This window comes from Pundamilia nyererei, unplaced genomic scaffold, assembly GCF_000239375.1.
Source record: "Pundamilia nyererei isolate P.nyererei 1_Seehausen unplaced genomic scaffold, PunNye1.0 scaffold00160, whole genome shotgun sequence".
NCBI classification, from domain to species: domain Eukaryota; kingdom Metazoa; phylum Chordata; class Actinopteri; order Cichliformes; family Cichlidae; genus Pundamilia; species Pundamilia nyererei.
Genome location: NW_005187561.1, coordinates 1,014,769 through 1,030,256, shown reverse-complemented (window position 1 = coordinate 1,030,256; position 15,488 = coordinate 1,014,769). Strand labels below are relative to the sequence as shown.

The 15,488-nt window shown below is 42.8% G+C and overlaps 2 protein-coding genes across 17 annotated transcripts in view; one reads left to right on the top strand and one right to left on the bottom strand.

The window, feature by feature from the left end:
- The window catches only part of nyx (nyctalopin), a 12,843-nt gene extending 10,114 nt beyond the window's left edge, over positions 1–2,729 (top strand). The window contains exons 4-5 of the mRNA XM_005745527.1: positions 167–471; positions 966–2,729. Of these exons, the coding sequence (XP_005745584.1) occupies positions 167–471; positions 966–1,794 (1,134 nt within the window). The 3' untranslated portion in view covers positions 1,795–2,729. The remainder of the gene's footprint in view (positions 1–166; positions 472–965) is intronic.
- Positions 2,730–8,103: 5,374 nt separating this feature from the next.
- The window catches only part of caska (calcium/calmodulin-dependent serine protein kinase a), a 167,091-nt gene continuing 159,706 nt past the window's right edge, over positions 8,104–15,488 (bottom strand). For 7 of the 16 annotated variants that reach the window (XM_005745515.1, XM_005745519.1, XM_005745521.1 and 4 more), the window contains 6 exons: positions 13,085–13,165; positions 12,924–13,004; positions 12,626–12,828; positions 12,462–12,545; positions 10,538–10,564; positions 8,104–9,703 (listed from right to left, as the gene is read on the bottom strand). In XM_005745515.1, coding sequence (XP_005745572.1) covers positions 9,527–9,703; positions 10,538–10,564; positions 12,462–12,545; positions 12,626–12,828; positions 12,924–13,004; positions 13,085–13,165 — 653 coding nt within the window. In that variant the 3' untranslated portion in view covers positions 8,104–9,526. The remainder of the gene's footprint in view (positions 9,704–10,537; positions 10,565–12,461; positions 12,546–12,625; positions 12,829–12,923; positions 13,005–13,084; positions 13,166–15,488) is intronic. The other 9 variants (XM_013913946.1, XM_005745523.1, XM_005745525.1 and 6 more) reach the window with 5 other exon arrangements.

Genomic DNA, 15,488 nt, shown 5'->3' with positions numbered 1-15,488 from the left:
TATATAAAAACTGCCTGAATGATCATGTGAGGAAACCCATCAACATGCAGAAATACAAAAAAAAATCTACAATTTCAAGCACTACTGTATCTTTACTAGATTTACTATAAATTCATTTTTATAGTTTTAGAGTTTTCATACTTGACTAACAGCTTCTGTCACGCAGGGCCTCTCGAACTTGGTGGAGCTGAAAATGGCGCACAACGAGTACATCAGCTACCTTCACACACGAACTTTCACAGGGCTGAAGAAGCTGGTGCGCCTCGACTTGTCCGACTGTAACCTGTTCAGCATCCCCGATCGTATCTTTATAGAGCAAACGGCACTGAAGGAGCTGCTCTGTTTCCAAAACAACTTCAGGAGGATCCCGGGGGCCATCAGAGGCATGGAAAACCTGACTCACATCTATCTGGAGAGAAACAAGATAGAGGCAGTGGCCTACAACTCCCTGCTGGGCCTGGGTAGCCTCAAGTAAGCCACAGGCCCCAAGCTCATGCATGAAGTCACATAGCTACAACCAGGCATTCATTTATTGACTGAGGTTTTGCATAAACTATTAAAGCAGACCTGCTATGCTTATTTCCAGCTACAGATTTTTATTCCACAGTCACAGTTCAAAATACTGCTTATTTATCTCATGCAGGGTCTCATTGCACGCTCAGTTCATCTTCTGTTTGAACTAAGCATTCAGCAGTTCAAAGTTTGTGTATTCATCCTTAGTTCATGCACTGCTCCCATCCTGTTTTCAGAGATTTTACAGATGAAGAAAGTTATTTTGTGCAGGTGTGGTTCCTGGTGTGAGTCTGCAGTGCCTAAGGTAGCATGTGCGATTTTCTGTGCTGAAACAAAAGCATGACAAACTGAATATTGGTAGCAAAGAAAGGCTGTCTAAATCTAACACAGCCACTGATCTTCTCTTATTGTGTAAACCAGTTCATTCTTTCAAACATCTTTATCTCTCTCAGGTACCTGAACCTCCAGGAGAACCGCATCAACGTGATCCATGAGCAGGCCTTCCAGGACCTTACACGGCTGGAGAACCTTTACCTCAATGACAACTTGCTGTCTGATTTGCCCAAGCTCGCCTTCAAAGGCCTCAGCCGGCTCAAGATGCTCAACCTCGGGGGTAACCAGTTGACCAACCTGTCCAAGACCTGGTTCAGTGACCTGGTGGAGCTGGAGGTCCTGTACCTAGACAGGAACCAGCTGCTATACATCGAGGAGGGCACTTTTGAGAACCTGACCAGCCTAATCACGCTCCACCTGAACAGCAACAATCTTACCACCCTTCCCTTCCCTGTTTTCCAGCCCATCTACTTCCTGGGCCGGCTTTACCTCTTCAGAAACCCCTGGGAGTGTGACTGCTCCCTTGAGTGGCTGAAGGAGTGGATGGAAAACTACAAGCTGGTGCGGGACATCCCCTGCGCTTCACCTTCCTCTGTGGCCGGACTGGATCTCGGTGAGGTGGTCTTCGCCAAGGTGAACGGCACATGTGTGGACCCCGCCGATCTCAACCTAACTACGGCCTCCTCGGAGATCACCTCCACCACAGAGAACCGCTTCAAAAGCCTCATTTTCACACTGATCCACCCGGAGTTCGGGGATCAGATGGGGAACGGCACAGAGAGCCTCCGCAACGGGACCCTGATTGAGAGCGAGGATGGGCAGCTCTCTGCAGGGGTCACAGGTCAACGGGCCTGGCCAAGCGAGTCTCTTTTTTGCTTCATTGTGATGTGGCTCAGCTTGGGTTTGATTGGCCAGTCAGATCTATTTTTCTCTCTGTACTGCACGTGAGAACAGTGGAGATGAGATCTGCTTCATGACCCACATGAGGAACATGGGAAGCTTTTTTTAAAAAATGCTCCCGAGATAAAAGATGGTTTTATTTACTCATGCGAATATAAAAGGGTTGCTATTCATGTTTGCGTGTGTTAATGCTCTGATGTAGGATTTTGGGATTGTTTCCCTGGTAAAATGCAAACAGGGGAAACTGAATATTTTCAGGTAAGAAGGACTGGATGTGGTTTACCATACTGGTTATAGATTAAAGATTTATATATACTACTTCATATGTGATCATGCTCCTCCTCGTTCATATACAAATCTGTACAGCGGCAGGATTCATCTGTGCAATTGCAGTGGCAATGAAACTCAAACTGTGTAAGCTAACATCTAGTTTTTTTGTTGCATAAGTCGTCATTTTAATTATGATGTAATATTCATAGCGTTACATAGTCCGACTATTTTGTTTTTGTATTTTGGTTCACAATGTTAAAGGAGATGAGAGCTCCCGTAGTTATCTCCTAAACACACGTCCGCTCTTTTTTGTGTGTAGGCTCTGCAGCTTTTCCACAAATGCATTAATCTTCTTACCGCACGCAGCTCGGTGTCGTCGCTGCTTGTGTGTGCTATAAAGTAACACAGACGGACTTTATCTTTGCCTCTAGTGCATGGGTATAATCTCTCTCTATACAGGGACTGTGGTGAGTCATTGCCATATATTGTGGATGGAGGGGGGGCAGTGTCAAAGCATGTTTAATGCATATGTACACACTTACACTGTTGTGCTTTGTGTGGCTGACATACCATAACACAGGCGACTGCTTTCTTTCTACCCCGGTGAGTGTGAGTAGTTTGGTCAGACAGCCTGTGGTGCAGTTCAGTTTTGTTATTAGACACAATGCTCTGTCAAAATCTATTTTTCTAAATAAAATAAATAATTAAGCTTTCGATGTGCTGGTTCAGTGACTCCTTTCAGCATCAGTCGAGGGGTTGACCCGTTTCACTTAATCCGCCCAGTGGCCTCTTTGGCTCGTTAATGTGGGATTATGCTGGGACTAAGACAAGCGAGGAGGCTGATGTCGCACCTCGTTCCTCTCGCTCTCAACATTTTCTTTTGCTCGTTCAATTCCAGGTCACAGGGGAGCAGGAGGAGTCTGTCCCAGCTGTCATGGGAACGGGAGGAGAGGCACACCCTGGACAGATCGCCAGTCTGTCGCAGGGCTGCAAAGGTTCATATCTGAACAAATTTCTAATGTGATAACAGCTATGACAGACTTGCATTAATTAATATAACATCATCTTTAGTCAGTGGAATTTCCAGGCACCTTTCCAAGAATTTATGATTACATGTTAAACCTTTCTAGGAAATGAACTGGAAACAACAGAAACTGTGATCAAGGGGAAAATCCTTCTGCTTTGAAGATTAGAAACATTATTGCATGTCTCATGGACATATCATGTAACATATGTGATGTAGTAACAGGATGGTTCAGTACAGCACACATAACAATCATAGCAAATAGAATAGTACATTTAGAGATTAAATTTACTTCTCAACATATAACATGTTGGAATTATCTTAACAACTTTTACTGCACCATAATGCACTGAGTGTTGTTACTTACTGATGCTTTGAATATTTTACTACCTGTGGTCATATTTGTGCATGGTGGCAGGGCTATGCTTGTTTAGCTCTCTGAGGTCTAAGTCATCATAGGTGCCAACGTTCTCCTAACCCTGTATTTTGGAGAAGGGCACGTGTTTGCCAATTAGAATGATTAATTTGCTCATTTTCCGATCGCCAAGACTTAGAAAACAGTTTAATACAAACTGTAGTGACATAGGGTTGTAGATGTCACTGATGATGTCTCAGACCACAGGATTAAGTACATCTTCTAGTTCAACTGTATTATTATTCAAAATCAACAAAGCAGCCCAGGTCTCGAAGATAAACAGCAGTCATCTGGGAATTATGCACTCAGACTGTCATGTCTAAAGCTTTAACCCTCTGTTGCCATACAGCATTCAGCTTTAATCTAATCCTAAGGAAACAGAATATATATATTTTTTCTTTTTATTAAAATATTCTCCAAAGTCATGGCAATCACAAACTAACTGACACAAAAAAGACAGTTTTGGCCTTCTTTAAAGTACAGTTTGTCACCCATGATGACTCAGACCTCAGCGAGTTAAAGGGAAGCCTGGTGGAGCTGCAGCCTATCAATCAAAATGCTCTATTAGGATATAATAACTGGGATTGTCAATGAAAAGTCAGGACTCTTGCAATCACATAATGACTATATACTCTGTTAGTGCATTACCAACAGTCTGATAGATAGTGTTAGAGACTAGCTTACCAACGAAATGAGCATTTAGCAGCTAAAGCAGCAGCTAGTTCCCTCAGGAGTTGGTGGAGCCCAAAAACACACTGACTTTGTAAAGGTGGCAATGATACACAACAAATGGAGACCTCATTTCTAATTCACCACTACAGTTTCCTGACTTGAAATCTCAGTTGTAGCACTTTCTTTTGCTTTTCTTTTAATTTCAGCTATAGCCAGTTAGCTTTGTTGTATTTTGTTTTTCACAGACACAGATAGTTGCTAATCAGTGCAACTCATCAAAACTGAAAGCCAAACTTACAGGTCTGTTAGTAACCACATAACCATATAACTATATTAAAATAATCCCTCATGGTACATACGGGTATAAGATCAAGTTCAGTGACTCCAGTTAGAAAATGTGAAGCCCAATGAATAGCTGTTGTTTACACTTGCACATGTGTGTCAGCTGGTAATTTAAATATGAAGGTCTGTGGAGATGTCGGTGATGGCTCACTCTTAAAGTTGGCCTGAAGTGGTGAACAAAGTTTGCCATCTCTCACTCAGAGAACCAAGGTTATAGCGGTATATTCTGTAAATGCTGAATATATAAGCAACAATTTGCCACAAAGTTGTATCACCTTAGATGGGAAACTTTTCCCCTGGCAATACATCCATCTAAAATATTTTCATGTGAGTTTTCTTGCATTTAATAAAATCAGATGACACTTGCCCTGTGGTGATTAAAGTGCCAAAAAAAAGCTACATCAAAACTTCTGCATGAAGTGAAAGTTAATATTTTATTTCTCTGTGTCAGACACAACAAATCTTCACGTTCTTCACTGTTGATCCAAGCTGGATCTCTGCCTCCACCTCAGTGATAAAAGTGTGTGAGAGGATCGTGGTCATTGTACATTTTCCCCACTCCCAGGGCTGTTCTCTATAAATCAGTGTGGGGCTTTCAGAGAAGGTGAAGAAGCCAGATTTTAAAAATCAATTATTTTTCTTCTTCTTGCTTAGGTAACACATCAACTGTGAGATATTTAACATCCATACCTGATAAAAAATGAATAAAAAAAAAAGAAAACGAACCACAGCTGTCCTGTCAACTGCTCCTTGTTTTTCTTTCCCCTGACGTTAATGCTATGGGATTATTCAACAGCAAACCACAGGTTTCAGCTCTGGAGGACTCTAATCGCTCACTTGCATTGATTGAAATCACCAAATGCAGTGTTTCAACAGAGAGGTCAGCTTAATGCACATTCACCTGAGGTATATAAGCCTCAGGAATGTATGACATGCTGGACTCCATTTATTATGCGTGACTTTAACTAAAAGTCAGGCTTTTCTTTCTGGTGGAACGATGCATGCACATACACACATAAATACATGATTAACTTCATCTTCATATGTGCCACAAGGTGAAGAGTAACAAGGTCATTTGCATCTGAAACATTTAAATTAGCCAGTTGTTTGATGATATGAAAAATATATTGGGAAATGCAATAGATAACACGTTTTTCTCTCTGCAGTGCAGCGTGAATGCATGCTGTGTGAAACAACACAGCTTCCTGTTGCTGTTCTACTTATGCTGCTGAATGAAGGCCAGAAGGTGGTTTTGCAGAACATTACAATGATGTGTAACCTTTTCACACTGGCCTTAACCACCAAAATCTAATGAGTTAAGAAGAGGCTTTTGGTGCCATATCCATCAAGGTATTCCTGAGTTTGCCAGTATGAAACTTGGATAGATGGACGTGTGTGTGTGTGTGTGTGTGTAATGACCCTATCTGGCCTCAATAATCCATGCCCGTTATATATTTTTTTTATCCACTGTGGTCTGCCTCATCTGCCCTTGCTGCCGGTAGCGCCTCTCTGCTTTATGTGTAGACGTTTTCCCGGTCTGACCTCACCATAACCAGGCTGATCCAACGAATGCACACCTCCCAGCCTCCCAACTAAAGGATCTCCTGCTCTGAGGCGCACGTTGAGACTCTGATAGAAGAGAACGGCTCTGGCAGAACAATGTGACCTCTATAATTAGGCAGATGATTTGAGCAAGATTTGAGCATTTTTAGTTCAAATAGTTGCGAAACCAGGATTAGACAAAAGTCTTAAAACTAAAAGCAGATTTGTCCATAGAGCTTTAGATACTCAGTGTTTGGGATGGGAACCACTGCACTAAACGACCTAAAATCATAGTAAATAATTGCAGCTGGCTTCACTTTGAGCTACTTCAAAACGTAGTAAATGTGAATTAAAAATCTAGTATTGGAGTAAAGTGTAGTATGAACCTTTTGATTTTATGCTGCAATAAAACTAACATGTGATCAGCCCAGAAAGCACCCGCCTGGATTCACTGGTTTGGATCGAGCTGCAGTTACTCACAGGCAGTGCTGAAGCTGGAGGGATGTGCACAAAGCATTTCTTACAGGAAACCAACTTTAATGTTTACTGTGTCAATAAGATGGACGTATGTTCCCAGTCTGAAAATCTGCTCGTAGCTCAAAAACACACACTTGTACTAAACAGACAGGGATCTGGGAATAATGAAACAATACTGTTTTACCTCAGAAGCAGGCGGCTCTCTGAAACGATTTCTCTGTTCCCAACTCTGTTAACAAGAGTTCAAACTGCGTCACTGACATCCTGAAATATGTGTGAAAGCGGTCATGACACAGCTTTAGCTCCAGAATCAACCTCAAAATTCTCCCTGCTGGTGTCTTGTGGTGAGAACTGGATGAAGCTCAGTTGTCCCTGAACAAGAAAGGGCCTTCCCTTTCTTGTTCAGGGACATCAGGACCTTGATGTTGACTGATTTTTTTTTTTTCCACACTGAAACATACGTTTGGATGCAAAAACTTCTTAATTTTCTGTTGTTTTTACACACTTTGTGTGTAATGGCAGGTAGCCCATCCCTTTTTTAACCTCCTAGGACCTGGCGTCCACATATGTGGACACCACATTTTGGGTTGTCTAGACCAAAACACTAAATTTTGCTCTACAAGGGCCTGATATCCACTTATGACGAAATTATACTGCCACTGTTCTAATGAAATTGAAGATGAAAGTCCTCATATGTGGATCTCATTTTTGTTATAAACAAAAACCAGGTAAAAAAAAAAAATCTGGTTAATTCTTTGTTTCCACATTCATTAAAAATGCATGCCATGGGAGAGGTCAGGCCTTAAGATACTACCTACATTTTGGACTTTTTACGTCAGCGAGTTTGGAGGTAACTAAAGTAAAAGTTCAGTAAATGTAAACATTAGCCAAGTTAGACGTAGACACTGGTCTGAGATTTCCCATAAACATCTATACAAACATGATTTGGCAACTAGCCTGGCTCAATGAAAAATGCAGGTATGAATAGGTTTTTTCCTTCAATAGATGAATTCATCAATCAAAAATTGCATATTGTATTTATCTGGGGTTTTCTTTTAAAATGTATTTAATCTGAAGCATGTGAAAAAACCCAAAGAAACACTGGAAAAATCATTTAAAAACTAAGGAACGGGGAAAATACTTAAAAAAAAAAAAAGTAATATAAAGTTCATGGGCCTCCAAATATCAGCTTAGAATGACCCATTCAGAAAAAGTCATTTGTATTGTGAACTCTACAAGAGCTGCTTTCTTTGTGGACGCTATGAAGCGCCTTGAGGCAACTTTTGTTGTGATTTGGCGCTACACAAATAAAATTGAATTGAATTGGACAGGCTGCTGGTGCTGTGAGTGCTCCGAGGTTTTTGGCAAAGAGCCACATTCCCCAATATATGAGCAGACACTAGACGAGTTATCATGGCCATCTTCCAGCCTCTAACCCAACATAAAGCTGGCAACTGAAACTGAATATTAATATTATTAATTTGAATATCCATTTTTTCATTACATGTGACCTTTGATTTTCCAGCTTATCGACCATCACTTTGTGAGAAGTCCCCATCTATGAAAACAATTTCTCACCCCTTCCTTACATCTTTCTCCATCTCTGAGTGAACGTCACACATTAGTGCATTTTTGTGGCTTTTAATACTAAATGATACACATACAGCGTGTCCAGCACCACCCTGAGCAGGTCTTTGCCAGATTTTAGAAGAGATGCTTTTCATGTGACGCTGCAAAAAGAACGAAATGAAGAGACACTTCAAGTTTAATTTTCCAACACATAAAAGGAAATATATTTAAAAAAACAAAAAAAAAAAACTGTTCATACCGAAGAACCTGCATCATTGTGGAGTCATTTACACCCGAGGGGCAGTCATATTCATATACTGTATGTGGTTATTCAGCGGCACGCACGGCCTCCTCATCCTCTGAAGCCGTCAGCTCTGCACAAAGTAAAGCGTGCACTTGCACTTGCTTTGCACACGGTTACAGTTTCAAGACAGATCTCATCTATCGCTGCTTTTTAAACTGGATTGAAACACACTCTTGGACATCACAGTTTGGAAATGGCAAATGCTGAACTAGGTGTACGATAAATCAAAAAGAGAAAAAAAAAATCAAAACTTTTATTAGATTTCTTCCTTGTTTTTTTTTGTTTTTTTTTTAAATACAAACACATCTCACTTACATGGTCGATAATTCTAGAAATTTAGAAACATCACCTGAAATGCAAGGGATGTGCATAGGTGTCAAGTCAACATCTGGCTCAGTCACTCTTGGTTTATTTTTAACATTTGTTTTCCTTTTGGTTGAGCTCACTTTTCCAAAGAGCTGGAATGTTTTCTTTTTTTTAATTTCTTTCTGGTAATATATATATTTTGCCTTCTTTTAATTCTCGGAGGGTTTACAGAGGGACACGGGGAACACTGACTGACAGCATGGAAGCTTGCAAATGTCCACATGCATGATAACCTCATTCAAATCTCTAAAACCATTTATGGATTTATTTAGAAGAGACAGTACCCGGTAGTCCAAAGGTGCGTGTGACTGCACTAACAGCTGGAGAGGGGAAAAACAAAACGAAAAACATCTACAGATGAAAGACATTGCAGTGTGTGTGCTTTTACTGCATCTGCAGACAGTGTCCTCCAACAGCCGTGATGGGAGGGTTACTGCAGGTGCACCAACATGAGAGGACGGGACGCAGTACTGTCTCTTTAAAACAAACATCTACAAAAATGTTGCCTCCTAGCTAGTACAGACATGACAATATTCACTTTTACTCGGTTTTTATACAACACTATGAGACTAGGTCATCTGCGAGGGCAAGAGTCCGACGCTTGAATGCTGTTACGCTTTCACAGTACGCTGAGTCGGTTCCGATCGAGTGCAGTGTAGAGAGGGCTGCCCTGTCGGCTTCTGTTATTAGAGTCTTCTGTGTCGGTGTTGTAGTTATGAAGAGGGCAAGACGGCCGAGGTGTTGCTGGCGGGAAGTGGAAGAGGGGGAGAGAGCGCGAAGGCGGATGAGATGTTACGGGTCAGTACACCCAGGACACAGGGACCCACTGACTGGTGGTGCACACCAGGTCAATGGCCTCCTCCAGGTGCCTGATGGTCTCATCAATCTCGTTGTTGATGATGGTCTGGTCGAAATAGTGTGCGTAGGTCTTCTGCAGGATCTCCGACTCTTTCTGCAGCCGCTGGAGTGACTCGTCCTGAAGGAGGAGCAGGAGGAGTGAAAATGACAAAAAAGGTGAAAGCAAGACAGGACTAAAAAAAAAAAGAAAAAAGAAAAGAAATCCTTAGGGCCCCAACACACTGTGGGATGTAAAGTCTATCACAGGATTTTCCACATTTTTAGGTTCTTATACCTAAAACTAACCATCTCATTTTCAGTTTCCATAATTTTATCCACAACATTTAAAGATATCAGTGAGAGGAGCCTCCACTGCAGGCTCACGATACACTGCCACGTTAAGACCTTTTTAGAGCTCATTAGTTGGAAAATGCTGAGGCTCAGTTAGGGACAGGAGCAAAAAATTCACGAGTATATTTAGTAGATTTTTACCTTCATACTCAGAACATTTCCAAAGTTACAGTGCATTGCATTGCATCCCTCCTGAAACAAGGTTTTATATACTGTGTTAGATTAAACTCAGAGAACCTAATGAATTGGCCATAGATGGTTTTCTGGCTTGAAAGGCTGATTACATTTTGGAACAGGAAGTTAGCACAGCAGACCAGACTGCCTGCCAGCTTTAAAGCCCAACCCTGTGTCTGCTACAGCACTGAACAGGCTCCACACTGAACTGTACGCGTTTCACCGTGTTAGACCCACAGTGATGCACGCAACCTGCAAGATGGCTGTGTCACACAGCGTGTTGGCCTACAGCCAGCAGAGGAGGAAGAAAACAGTAAAACACAGTTGGCAGAACTTATCACTAGAATCATGGAACACACACACACACACACACACACACACACACACACACACACACACACACACACACACACACACTAAAGCATCTGCTCTGTCAGGTCTTACTTACTGGCAGTGTTCGACACCACCTGGGCATCTGAGCGGAGTGCCATGCAAACAAACACATGCAGCGTGCAAAACAAACAAACAAAAAGACGAGTGCAGAGACGAGTGAGGAGCAGCATGCGAACTCAAACCTCAAGCCTGATTCAGACTTCAGCGGGAAATCTAAGTCCTAACTTACAACATAACCGGGAACCCTTTTAAGCCAGGTTACATGGAAGGTCAGGATGTAGGGTTGAGAGCGGTTTCTGGTTATGTTAAAGGAAGATGTAGATTTCCTGAAGCATAATTCAGGTATTACACACAGCTCAGACATACACAGTAACATGTCTCACAGTTGGGTGAAATCAGTGGCACACAATTTTAAAAGGTGACTTATTATGAATTTCCTTTAACACACACACACACACACACACACACACACACACACACACACACACACACTTTCATATCGTTGTGGGGGTCATCTAACTGACATAACCCTTTCCCTAGCCGCTTACCCTCCAACTTAAACAATAGGCTAAAAACCACATTTTGAGCCTCAGATGCTGTCAAACCCGTGGGGAAGGGCATTTTGTCTCCATAAGGGCTGTTGGTTCCCACAAGTATAGTAAAATTCCAATGTTTGGTCCCCACAAAGATATGTAAACATGGTACACACACACACACACACACACACACGTCAAAAAATTACAGGAACACTTTTTAATCAGAGTGCAGCATCAGGTCAGTCAAACTTGTTGGATATTGACCTGGTGAGTTAACTAGCAGAGCGGGTTGTTATCAGTTTCAGCTGCTTGGTCTTAACAACAGATACAGTATAGGGGCAAGAATGAGACAATCCCAAAACAGGAATGGTATCCAGGTGGTAGGGTAGGGGTCCAGGTAGGGTCCAGGTATCAGGTGTCCTCCACCTGTACGGTGGAGGACACCGTGATACCTGGACCCTACAGACATTACACAGGTAGTCCAAATCCTCCAGGATGGCACATCAATATGTGTCAGTGACAGAAGGCTTGCTGCATCTCAAGGCACGGTTTCAAGAACATGGAGGAGATTCAAGGAGACAGGCAGTTAACTCCAGGAGAGCTGAACAGGGCCTTCAGCAGGACCGCTATCTGCTCCTCTGTACAGGGAGGAACAGGATGAGCACTTCCAGAGCTACAACATAACCCTCAGCAGGACAATGCTCTGGCTAAACAATCAGAAACAGACTTCCTAAGGCCGTACGGTGATGATGCCCAGCCTAATGCAACAAGATGATGCAGGTAGTTCCTGGAGGATGAAGGTACTGATGCCATTGACTGGCCCCCACACTTGCCTGACCTAAATCCAATATAAACTCTGGGACATAATGTTTTGGTCCATCTGAAGCTACCAGGTTGTAACTCAGACTTTTTGGGCAATATCTATCCAGACCAGGAGCTCAGTGATGCCCTGGTCCAGGTCTGGGAGGAAAGCCCCCAGGACACCATCCATCACTCATTAGAAGCATGTGCAGCGTCATCAGACATGCATACAAACATGTGTGGCAAACCACTCAGTAACATTTAGAGTTGGTGCAATGAAATTCAGCTAAATGAACTAACCTGCCGGATTATTTTTTCACCTTGACTTTCAGCCCTCCATATGGCATCTTTTAGTTATGGACACATTAGCCAGTCCCCCCCGATACTGAGATTCCCATTACAAAGTGTTCCTTTAATTTTTTTCAACAGTATAAAAATATAAGACATGTATAATGATTATTTGGAAATATAAATTAAGCAAAGCTAGTCTCCTGCAGTCTAAAAATATGCAGTTTGTCTTTGAAGTTGATTTGTTATCCTCATTTCAAAGTACAGTAGAGTCAGGTTTGGTTGTTTAATGAACATCAGGAGAGATGGAGAACATCACCAGCCTTGTGCTGAGTGCGTCAGTCATTTTCCTACCTCATTAATGCCTGGTGTGATGGTTGGTGCAGCGATGAACACGACGTACGGGGCAAACTCGGCCGTCCGCAGGACCTTTAAGGCCTGATGAAAACACATGTTAGGGTTCAGTGTCCTTACGTACTCCATGCATGAAGACTTGGTGCCCTCACATAAGCACGCACCTGAGGTTCAACGTCCAGTATGGCGATGAGCCCCTGCTGGTGGATCTTGCGAATGGTTTCCAGGCGCGTCCCGTACATGGCATCCTCATGGCTGCCATACTCCAAGTACTCATTGTTGCTGATGTCCTGCATCATCTGGTCATGGGAAACGAAGTAGTAGTTCTTGCCGTTCTCCTCATCCTTCTTTGGAGGTCTGGTTGTGTCTGTGAGCACACAGGATCAGACACAGGAAGTGAGAGAATTACACCTCCCTACATGCACAGCAGCGCTCGTAAAGACTGTCGATTGTGCGTCTTACGTGGGATGGGGTAGGCGAATCTGTCAGGGAGTTTGGTTATAAGTGTGTTCTTAATATGTCTCCTGCCCACTCCATGAGCGCCTGACAAAGACAAACACAGACGGTCAGTGAGGCTACGGCAGATGTTCTAGTGTCCTGCTGCTGCACTTGGTGTTACTCACCTAACAAAACTAGTGTTTTCCTCTTGAAGGCAGGAAGCTTCACAACCTCCTCATATGTGACAAGGTCTAGTTGGTCAAACACTGGAGACGAGAGACGCCAGAGACAGATGGAGATTAGGAGGATGTGCAGAGAACTGTGTGGGATAAAAACAGCTAGAAAACTAGAGTATAAGGGAAGCAAGGAGGCTAGAGAATATCTAACACATCCGCTAACTACGAGGTGAAGAGAAACCAAAGCAGATTAAAAATCTCAGTGAAAAAAAGGCCTGATGAGGAAACAGTGGGTGGGAATAACTAGAGTTGGGTTCAGAGAGACAGATCCACTGCCCAGCTCGAATAATAATTGTTAAGCTGAAATGCAAATGAATCTCTAAAAGAACCTTTGATCTCTCCATGATGGTTTTTTAAATGCAGGCCAGCTTCTCATTTATTCTGCTGCTCATTCAGTCAGCAGCTACACAGGAAAACTGGGATATTTCAAAAAACCTGTTCAACCTGAACCGGACCTTTCAGTTCTACTTTTTACTCGCTGTTGGTGGAGGTTTAAAGGACACCTGTTATGCTTACTTTCAGATAGAAAGTAGACTAAATAGAGGAAATTGCAGAATGTCTGGGCTGCAGAGCGTATCGCGTGTTAAAGCTGAGCGGCTCACTGTGCTACGTGCTCTCTGCCTCTGAAACATGAGCCTCTGTGCAGCCAACATCTCAGCCTGCTGACAAGCGAAATATAACACCCACAAGTCAGCAGCTGCTGCTCAGACTGACAGACTGATGGTGACTGTGACAGCGACATTATATTGGACTGAAAAGGTTATTAAAAGACTGGTTACATTAGTGGACCCGTAGATGAACACACTACACCAAACGTGAATGAGAAGACAGGTTAGGGTCACCATCACAGCACGCAGTGTCTAAAAACACACAGAGTAAGCTACACGGTTTCAGTTTTGCCTCAGCCTTCTGTTGTTTTTGTCAACAGAAACAAAAGTGAAACGCTGGCAGTGACAGCTGATCTAATCTACACAGTTAATCAGAGAAGAAGAAGAGAGCGAGAGAAAAGAGGAGGAGTTGGTTGCTGTCACTGGTTGTTACTTACATGCAGAGAGGCCGTTCAGTAGGAGAAAGCGAGAGAGATGAACAGCAGGGGTCATAACATGGTTACAACAGCAGAATTACAGAACGCAAAACAGCAAGATACAACATCTGGGCAGCTGTGCAGCAGCACACAGTCCCGAGTGGAGATGGATGCAGACAGAATACTGTTGTTGTTGCTGTTAGAGAGTTTATTCACACTAACTGGTGACGTGTGGGTTGGGGGTGGTTGGTGGTGATGGTCACCAACAACCACAAGCAGCGCAGCAGAGCCCGGCTGCATCCAACTATGGAGGCATCCTGCATCTGCATCCAGCTGTCCGAGGGGTAGCAGTGGGTACTTCCCAGGAATCTGTCACCCTGTTTTCCAGCTATAAATGATGATTGATGACGATTTATATAAAATAATAATAAAGCAGTCACACAGAATTGTGCAATCGGGTGTTTTCCAGGACCTGCAGAGATTTCCATATCTAGATGTTTAAAAATGTGTTGCTGATGATAACGTGATTGCTACTAGTTCCAGGAATTCAGGAGTTGCTCATTATTTCAGGATATATGAATTTATAAGGGACAGTTACGAACGCTTCTCCGCATTTCAGTGCGTCTTTGGATGTTGGCAGTGAAGCTAATGTTTTGTGCACCTGTTGCTCTGCCTGTGAAACGCTGGCCTGACTGTTTGATTGGGGATACAGCGTCAGGTTAATTCTCGCTCAACCATCAACAGTCTGATGTTTCTGTTTGATTGTTAAAGCTGTGCCATTGCAGTTTCTACCTCTGCATGTCCATCTCATTGAGATACACAGCACAGGACTAACAACAAGGAATATCTTCTGCTAACATTTATGTTAACTTAATGTAATAGTTGAATGTGGGCCTTCTACTCTACTGTCTGTGAAAATGATTCTAGATTAGGCAGTGATAAAGCCAGGCTCATTGATGGAGTGTAAATGGTGAGGGAGGGAGAAATATGTAAGAAACTAAGCTTCGTGGTGTCATCACACATAGTTTTATTTTTCTTAAAATTCAACCTATTTGAGGGACGTGGCGTTTTTTCAGCTTCTGATATGGAGCATAGCAGGAAAAAGTTTGTGATCCAATGGACTAAACTAGCAGAGCTTGAAGTCAGTCCATGCGGGCCGTCTTTGTAAATGTGATGAAGTGATTGTCATGAGAATAGCTCCCTCACAAGGAAAACAATTCCTGGGAAATAACCGGAAACGCATCTGACTGACACTTTAGTCTCATGGTCTCTAACATGAAACCGAGCGAAGCTCATCCCTGATCCCAAGAGATCAGCTGATCTAACTGG